Raw genomic sequence first — 10,008 nt, 5'->3', positions numbered from 1 at the left:
TCAAGGTCTACTTTTGTGGCTTTTTTTTTTTTTTTTTTTTTTGGAGGTTTTTGTTATAGGGTGCGTGCGCTCGCCAGACAGAGAGAGACAGAGACAGAAGGCGAGAAATCACCCCCCGGGGGGATGGCCACGCCACAATCCCTTCTCCTCCATTCTCCTCTCAGGATCTTGGGCACACACACACACGTGCTCGGCATGGGTTTTAAGCCACGGGGTCCAGGACACGAACAGTGGTCGACTACATGGGAGTCCAGAGATAAAGCTGTTAAACTAACTGCTGGTCCTTATTTTTACTTTTTTTATTAAATTTATTTGTTTACATTCATTTGCTGTACATCATTACAGCATGCAAAGTGAGATTTTCCACCCAGAGTACACTGTATATTGGCTCGATCAAGCACATCAACATACATGTTATCGTCAACAAATAATTTTCCATTTCTTGTTTCCTATATGTTTTGCTCTTTTTTTCCCCATTCTTGATTCCCTATCTCTTACCCTCTCCCATCTCCCACTCTCCTGCCACACTGTCTCTGGTATCTATGTTTGCTTTCTATACTTAATTCTAAGTCTTAAATCTCACAACATTTGCTTGATTCTCCTTCAAGAACTGGAAGCAAAATATCTCCAAAAAGAACTCATTTCCCCCAAACTACTCTAGCAGCCCCTCCTCGAATGCCTGCTTCTAGTATTGGCTCCATCAACTGGGCCCTGGCCCTGGAGCACTGGCTTTCCCTCTTCCCTGGGGACCATATCCAGTGCACAGGAGCCAACCCCACTACGCATCCTATTCCTCCCACCTCTCTCCATTTCTAGAGCCGCCAGCCTCATCCAACACGCTCCAACCTTTTCTCAAAGCCCCTCTAGCCTTCTGCTCTCTTTCCCCTAGTCAAAACATGCAGAGGTTTCCCACTAAAGGCAAGCATCAACCTAGCCTCGCTTCATTCTCTTCAATATTTGTTCCACTCAGCTAATCTGCAATGCCCGTCATGCTGCAAGCATTTCCCAAGTTTTCTCACTTCTCTTTGTATATATTATTACCTCCCATCTCAACTATCAGTTTCCACTCTGTCTGTAAGTGTCTCCCCTGTATTTCAAGCCCAGAGCCAGTGTCAGCTGACCCCTGACCTCATCCATAATCGCCTCACCCTGTTCTCACTCTCCTCTAAACACTCAAAGAAAGTTGTGCCAGCCTCTGACGCTGCCAGTAAACACCTGACTTGAGCTGAAACCCTGCAAGGCAGGCGTGCATGTTATACACCGTTCTGTCTTCCACTGTATCGTGTGTGATAACCTTGTATGAATTAAAAAATATTTGTTGAAGGATTAAATGACCATACAAACCAAAATTCCTACTCATGAAGCACCACTCCTGCCAATGAACTAACCTTTAGGAGAAGTAGCCAAAGTACAATAAAAACAGATAAACTTCGCAGACTTCCAGACATGACAACTTAAAAAGAATCAAGTCAATCTCCGAAGCCATCTATTATTCAACAGTACGACAACTCCAGAATGACAGCCAAACACCAAGAGGCTCACTGTAACTAACAAAAATACATTTGTCGTTGAACTACAAATGTTTGGGAGAAAGCAACGGACCAGCTCATTTAATACTAAGATGACAGGAGGAAGGCCGTCTATTAATAAACCCTCATAAAATTCCCTGCATCTTCCCATCATGCCAGGTTATAGCTTCCAGTGGTGATAAACTATCTACAATCACAAAGAAAACTTCCTAATCTAGAGGAAATTGAACAACAGAGCATTTGTTCCAAAACAGTCTGTTTTGTCTGGAAGATACTCTCACGGCTGGTCAGAAGGTCAAGAAGCTGGCAGATGAATTATGATGTGGAAGATAGACCAACGGCCTCAATTAGGGAGAAGTCAAGTCTTCATTCCTAGAACGACAGTCATTGCTTCTCTACGGGAAGGGGGAGGGGAATCTCTCAAGCACAGCATGCGTAAGAGACCCTGTCAAAATTGGAAAACACATTGAGATCGTCTAGAAAAAGAGCTGTACTATAACCTAAAGACCTTGATAACTTCCACAAGTGTTTTTGTTTTTTTGAAAAGGTTTTTGCTACAGGGCACATGCGCTCGCCAGACAGAGAGACATAGAGACAGAAAGCGAGAAATCACCCCCCAGGGGGGATGGTCACGCTGCAATCCCTTCTCCTCCATTCTCCTCTCGGGATCTTGGGCATGCACGCACATGCGCCCGGCGGGAGTTTAAGTCACCAGGTCTGGGATGCGAACCGTGGTTGACCACATGGGAACCCAGCAACATAGCCATTACGCTAACTGCTGGTCTCAAGTTTTAAGAACAAGTTTTAAGCCCAGATACAGAACAGACTCGTCACAGATTAAGAAGGTAAACTTTTTTCCTAGATAGCGCAGGCAGATAAGGGACCTTTTTCTCGATTGAGATGTAGTCAATCTTCGAGGTCAATATTTTAGAGAACAATGTATCGTGAGGATTGACATTCAATTTCCGAAATTGCTGCCAATTACAAGACTGGGCTCACTGCTGTGCTCCTCTCACTATGATTTTATGGGCTCTACTTCATAATTTCTGCCTTAATCTAGTAGAAGGATATAAATGAAGGCACACAGTGTCTGTGTAAAGTAGGAGACGTGGAGAAAGAGTAAATCACCTTATTTACTTTCTGATATAAGCATGCTTTATTTGTTCATTAAACAGCAAAAAATGAGCAGAGATTTTTCTGGACCTTTTTTTTTTTTTTTTTGCCAAACATATAATTATTTCTAAACTCCATTAACTCCTGATTAAACAAATATCTATAGAATAGAATTCCTATCATCCCTGGCTTCAGATTTCACTTGCCCAAGTGAACAGTAGCTATCACATCAAAAAGCTGAATTAAGAACTCTGCTAGAACCCTGGGGATGAGCTTCTCGGATTTGCTGTGATTCATTTCAGAAACACACACACACACACACACACACACACACACACACACACACAGAGCAAAGGGTATTACACAGACAACCAAAGAATCTGAATAAAGGGAAATAAATCACTGTTAGCTATATCACACTGAAGTACAAACAGTCTACAAAGACCTTTGCTTCCAATGACTACTGCTATTCACAATAAAACGTTAATTCAGGGGCCAGCAGGTGTTGCGGTGGTTAGGGCACTGGACTCCCACCCACATGGCTGACCATGGTTCGAGTCTCAGGCCTGGCAACTTACTTTCTTATTTCTCTCTCTCTCTCTCTCAAGCATGTGTGCAATATACAAAATAAAAATAATAATAATTTGGTTAAATTACTAACTTTTAACAATTTTTAATTCAGCTAATTTTAACCTCTAATTTGGACTCAAAAAATACTATTCTCTCTGTCAGTAATATAGCCACTAGCAAAAATTAACGCTAAAACAGAGGTTTTGCTGAGTTACATCTTCAAATATTTTTAAAAACATTTCATTCACAGTGTGATTAGAAAAAGCAGAAAACACATCCAAGTGGGACTCATGACAACAGGGAACGACCCTCAAATAAATGAATACTATTTCAGCGTTAGTGGTCAGAGCTTATTATTCTGTTCACGAGCAAAGAACATCCTGTAAGGGTATCTATTAGTGTTTCTATTAGGATTAATACCGGAACTACTATTACTGATTACCTGGATGAATAAACAGTATTGATTAAACCTGAAGACCAGAACGAGCAGTTGTATTATTGTATTGAGAAGCAGCAGACACAAGAAAAATCCAGAACACCGTGTGGAATACAGCCAAAGAAATGGGGATAATGGAAACAGCTTACTTTGACGTGGCTCTGAGCCCCAAGGTTGTAGATCTCGGTGGGCTTCACGTCATTAATGATCTTCACCAGGCAGGTACTGTCGGTGAGGTCACCGTAGTGCAGTTTCATGTCTTTACAATTCAAAACATACCGTTAGAGAGAAGAAAAACAACATACGTCGATTTTTTAAAAATATCAAAGCTGAAAGGCATACTTTCAAGGTCTGAAAACCAAGGTCAAAACAGAAATACTGTATTCGACAGTTCTGAAGTACCAGAGGATTACTGCCGTCTTTAAAGAACCTAAATAGAGGTCAGGAGAGGGGTGGCGGTTAAAACGCTGGATTCCGATGTGGCTGACCATGGTTCGAGTCCTGGACACCGTGGTTTGAAATTCACTCTACGCACATGTACATGCATGCCTAAAATCCCAGAAGAGAATGGTGGAGAACAGACTGTGGCATGGCCATTCCCCCTAGGGAGTGATTTCTCATTTCTCTTCTCTTTCTCTCTCCAGCAAGAGTGCACACCCTATGATAAAAGAAAGAAGAAAAAAAAAAAGAGAGAAGAAAGAAAACAGAAAGAAAGTAAAAAGAACCTAAATAAAGATATTTACATATGTTACCAACATCTAACATCTATAGAGGATTTATAGCAGAAAACTCAAAAATAACTTTTAAAAATCGTTTCAAAACAAATGTTCCACAATTAACATACCGTAGGGCTCCAGGTGCTTATAAGAAGCATTATTTAAGAAAGAGACTCAGAGGACCAGCAGTTAGCGTAATGGCTATGTCGCTGGACTCCTATGCAGTCAACTGCTGTTCAAGTCCAGGACCCAGTGGCTTAAACTCACGCCAGGTGTGTGTGTGTGCGTGCCCAAGATCGAGAATGGAGGAGAAGGGATTGTGGCGTGACCATTCCCCCTGGAAGGTGATTTTTCACTTTCTATCTCTCTCTATCTCTTTCTGACAAGCGCATGCGTCCTATAGCAAAAACCTCTCCAAAAAAAGAGAGACTCATAAAATTTTGTAGCAACGTGCATAAAGACCTCTAAAAAAATCTGTAACACACTGATTACAGTGAGAGTAGCTTGGTATTTGTTCGGCTATTTTTAAGCAGCGATTTTTAAGCGCCTTTTAAGCACCAACCTGACATAACTGATTAAAGGACAACTCGCTGATCTGAAGCCCTAAATATAAGTGCATCCTTACACTGACTTCATTAGTTTGAGAATCTCATCTGCGCTGGCCAGCCACGGTGGTGGTGCAGCAGTTAATGCGACACTTGGCAAGGTTGAAGTCACGTGAAAAGGTCTCCATCATAAGGCCTCCTGCACACACTGGGCACACCCACATACCTGGGACCCTGGCAAGCTTGCGACTAGGAGTGGTTTGCATGTAGAGACCCTCTTTGGGGTGCCCTCCCAACTCTACCCCTTTTCTTCTCCTGGAAGGAATAAACTTACCAAACAAAGAATCTGACACATGTAGATGTATAATTTGCTGACTTGATCTCTTCATTATTTTCACCTAGCACTGCCATAGATATGGATCCAATAACAACACAGTTTTGCACTGTGCACACAAAATGACACTACTTGTCAAGGAAGGTGTGCTTAATCACTTCAATATTCAATTTACTGTGGACAACTAAATCCCCTTCCTGATGCCGCTACTTGTGTAAATAAGGAACCCAAACCTTCAAATATTCAGGGGCTCAGAGGTGAATGCAAAAAATCACTCCTGGTTGGTAAGTTTACTGCATTGGCCTGGCTGGATGGAAAAACTGGAGCCAAACACCCTGTGTTCGAGTCCTAGCTCTGCCTTTACCGTGATACATGACCTTAATAAATCACGACCTCTCTCTGCCTCCATTTCTACACCAGAACTGCTGTAAGGAGCCAAGCAGGGAACACGGTGGCTGTGCTCTTACAGGGTAGCTCCACACGGGCACAGGGGTACAGGGGCACAGTTACGAACAAGAGCAACAGACCACTGAAAACACTGCGCAGAGGCAAGTTAAATACACGGAGAGATTCAATTGCCATCTGTGTTTGACTCTGTCTTGAAAATTCCCTACCTGTACACAACACTGTACAGACCGGACTAATTAGACCAAATGTAAGATGTAAAGGAGTGCCCTGTCAATATGGAACTGCTCTTACTTGAGGGAATAGGGGGCCCCAAAGAAGGTGATCACAGCACCTCTTCCCTGGGTCACTCTGAGCCACCCAACCACCAGCCTTCCGACAGCCGAACCAAGACAACGCTATGGCCTCGGGCAGGGAACCGCGATGGTTCTCAAAGCATGCGGATGGTATTCCAAGCAGCAATTCGTGGGTGAATAATTGTGACTTGAAGGACCTTGAGAAAAATGACATTTCAAAACCTCTCCTTTGAAGATAAGACGTTGCAGAAAGATATTTTAGAAGAAGACAATGACTTACTTCCTTCAGTATGAGCCTGGGGGTTCTTATAGAGATGTTCGATTCGACCAGTATTGAACGAACTGGATCTTCGTACAATCCCGTGGACCTGAGTTTTCAGCGTGAAAGAGAAAGGTCAATTACACGTGTGGCTGAGCTGAAGTAAGCAACTCAGAAGTGTTTCCACGAACATTCAGCTTTATGAAAAACAGTAACTACTGATAAACATTATTTTTGAACTATTAAAATAGGTTCATTGCTTACTTTCTCCTCAGCCACGGCCCAGCAGCTACCAGCATTCTACCTCTGCTTTTCTCGAGCGTTCTGATTGCCAATCTCAACAAAAGTAATTAGATAATCACGTAACTTCATGCTTAGTTGTAGATGCTCAAATGGCTCTTTTTGTGAAACACGCGCACACACACACATTTACTGGTGACAAAAATCTCTCTTCCATTTGAAACCGAAGACAGACCACGTGAGGCTGTATGGGTTAGGATGGCTTTGTGGCCTGTTTAACAGAGCACAAGGCCTTCACATCTATCCAGCACACTCTGCATTATATGTATTTTTGGAGGCACAGATATAATCAGAGAGCAGTTGCTATTATGCAGTTGTTTCTATGCAGTTATGTGGAGAAGTCAGCAAGCTAAATAGCATAGATTAAAGAGAAGATTTATGAACTACTTAACATAAGACATGAAGAGAATTCAAATGAAGAAAGGACGTGCCTACAGGTTTTTTATCCCGACTGAGCAGTGATAAGCAGAAGGGGGAAAGAGGTGTTGGGACAGAAATGCATACCTGTCTGATATCACAGAACAGACGATTTGTGTCTGACACCTAAGAGAAATTGTTCCAGACCTGGTCCTACTTCCTTCTGGTGTCAAGAGTGGCCCCTTTGTGCTGCCAATGCTAACACCAGCTTGTGTCACCCAGCTGCCCAAGTCGGTTCTGCTGGTGGCACTTTTAATCCCTGACTTATTTTAGAAGTGTTCTTTCTAATGTGGAGTGGGTTCATTTGCAGCTGAATACACTTCTATATTTTAACTCAATCGTTTTCTGTCCGTTTCAAACCAAAATTAATCCTTAGCATGACTCAAATATTCCGAAAGTGAAGGGGAAATTATAAGCACATAAGACTTTCTTTTAAATAGAAAGAAATACCATCATCATTTTGTATGACATACATGAGAAATGAACTTCTGGAAAAGACACAACACACCCACAATTAATAATTCTGTTGGTTAGTTGCTAAGTCAAAGAGAAAAGCACTCATCGACACCATTCTCCAAAAGAACTAAACTTAAGAAAAGGTGGTCAACATGGAAAGATTTTAAAAAGATGGGACCAGCAGTTAGCGTATTGGCTATGTTGCTGGACTCCCACGTAGTTGACCACGGTTTGAGTCCCGGACCCGGTGGCTTAAACTCACGCCGGGCGTGTGTGCGTGCGTGCCCAAGATCCCGAGAGGAGAATGGAGGAGAAGGGATTGCAGCGTGGCCATCCTCCCCGGGGGGGTGATTTCTTGCTTTCTGTCTCTCTGTCTCTCTCTGTCTGGCAAGCGCACGCACCCTATAGCAAAAACCTTCTCCAAAAAAAAAAAAAAGAAATATTTTATAAAGAGAACATCTCAAATTTGGATGTCATTTTAGGAGGCAAATATTAAAAATCTAGGAAGTATTGAGATTTGGCTATAAATATCCATTTCTTAATTTAGAAGTGAAAAAAATAATACTAACATTAGACTTAAAATTTATTCCACTAAATTTTCAAGTTGTTACTTAATTGCAAAGTTGAACTGCACTACAAACTTAATAACTTTCTTTAAATAAGAAGGAATCTCACATACATACTTACCCAGAGCAAAACTGGTATTTACCATCAAATATATTTCTAAAATTTAGATTTCTCAGGGTTTTTTTTAATCATTTATTTAATTTTATGTATTCATTCATTTATTTTTAGTTTGACCAGAGAGAAACAGAGAAAGAAAGAGGGAAAGTGAGAAAGCAAGCTGCCAGGTCTGAGATTTGAACCATGGTCAGCCATGTGGGAGTGTCTAGCACCTTAACCACCACGCTACCTGCTGGTCCCCTCAGGTGTGTTTTGATTCATCTGATAGAGAGGAATTTCTATGATCTGAAAACAGGTAATTTAACAAACTTAACACTGATGATTTTTTAAAAAATCATCATTATTGGGACCAGCAGTTAGTGTAATGGCTATGTCGCTGGACTCCCACGTAGTCGACCGCAGTTCGAGCCCCAGACCCGGTGGCTTAAAACTCATGCTGGGCGTGTGTGCGTGCATGCCCAAGATCCCAAGAGGATAATGGAGGAGAAGGGATTGCGCCGTGGCCATTCCCCCGGGGGGTGATTTCTCACTTTCTGTCTCTCTGTCTCTGTCTGTCCGGCGAGCACACGCACCCTCTAGCAGAAACCTCTCCCAAAAAAAAAAAAAAATCATTATTTGGGTTCTCTTTTCTTAATTGCTGAATTCTGGAGAAGACATGTATTCTTAACATCCCAAAATACAGAGAAATGCCATATACATATGCATTACATATAAACATAAGATGTCTTAACAAAAATATTAAATTACCTTACCAGATTCAGTGTGAAAACAACTTATACAAAGTCACAGCAAATCAGTAACAAAGGACCTGACTATCATACTTAAACCAAAACCTTAAACACTAGTTTTCATTTTTTTTATTTAAAAAAAAAGAAAAGTTTTAATTTCCCCTCGCTCCCAACCTTCGGTATGTGTACACAGGGAAAGAAAGACCTGCCAAATGCTTAATCCTTGACAGCAGGTATTATTCTAAGAACTAATGAAAGCTGAGTCTGTCTGCTTTTAAGGCAGGTGAAATACAAACTTCAAGACAAGCCAAAATGTGTGCAAATTGTATGATCTAGTTAAGAATTTGAGATTAGCAGCTTTCTCTTTACAGAGGGGAGGGAGGTAGGGCTTTTTGGTTTGTTGTTGCAAGGATTTTAGGAGAAAAAGAGATGAGGGGTCAGGAAACCAAACTGAAATGATACATGAGCTGAATCTGACTTTATATAAACGTATTCAAAATCGTTATTAAATTATACTAGTTCAAAAACAAAATATAATTCTGCAAAACTAAGATCTTAAAATAAACAGAAGTGGATGTTTTGACAAACAAATTTCATGTCCCATTTAACTAGGTGATGACAAGGAAAATTTCCAGTTCTCTTAACGTCAGAGCAAAGTTGGTTTGACTTCAAAAGCTAAAACCAGGGAACCAGCAGTTAGCGTAATGGCTATGTCGCTGGACTCCCACGTAGTTGATCGCGGTTCATGTCCTGGATCCGGTGGCTTAAAACTCACGCCGGGCGCGTGTGCGTGCGTGCCCAAGATCCCGAGAGGAGAATGGAGGAGAAGGGACTGCGGTGTGACAATCTCCCCTGGGGGGTGATTTCTCGCTTTCCAGCTCTATGTCTCTATCTGTCTGTCTGGTGAGTGCAAGCACCCTATAGCAAAAACCTCTCCAAAAAAAAGAAAAAAAAACCCTAAAACCATAGCAATAAAGAAATGTTTACTTATTTGTTACGATCAAGAAGATAGGTGGCTATCTTTACATTTCCAACTCTTTAGCGTCTGAATTTCTCTTAGAGGCAAACAGGCCTCCCTTTGAGGGTTAACGTCACCCATCTTTGGAAAAGTATTGCTGTGTATTAGCTAGTAATTATCACTAGCTGATGATCATGCATTAGACACCATTCATTGGTTCATTCAGGCATGGGGGGGGGGGGCGTGCACTCACACAAGGGTT

At 41.7% G+C, this 10,008-nt stretch overlaps 1 protein-coding gene across 3 annotated transcripts in view; it reads right to left on the bottom strand.

Moving 5' to 3' along the window:
- Nucleotides 1–10,008, bottom strand: part of GMDS (GDP-mannose 4,6-dehydratase) — an 806,940-nt gene that overhangs the window by 621,368 nt on the left and 175,564 nt on the right. For all 3 annotated transcript variants that reach the window (XM_006143052.2, XM_014585775.2, XM_027769778.1), the window contains exons 3-4: nucleotides 6,225–6,312; nucleotides 3,798–3,907 (exon numbers count right to left, since the gene is read on the bottom strand). In XM_006143052.2, the coding sequence (XP_006143114.1) occupies nucleotides 3,798–3,907; nucleotides 6,225–6,312 (198 nt within the window). The remainder of the gene's footprint in view (nucleotides 1–3,797; nucleotides 3,908–6,224; nucleotides 6,313–10,008) is intronic.

The sequence above is a fragment of the Tupaia chinensis genome, unplaced genomic scaffold (genome assembly GCF_000334495.1).
Source record: "Tupaia chinensis unplaced genomic scaffold, TupChi_1.0 Scaffold000090_1, whole genome shotgun sequence".
NCBI classification, from domain to species: domain Eukaryota; kingdom Metazoa; phylum Chordata; class Mammalia; order Scandentia; family Tupaiidae; genus Tupaia; species Tupaia belangeri.
Note: the sequence above shows the minus strand (reverse complement) of the source record. Positions and strands in the feature narration are given on the sequence as shown.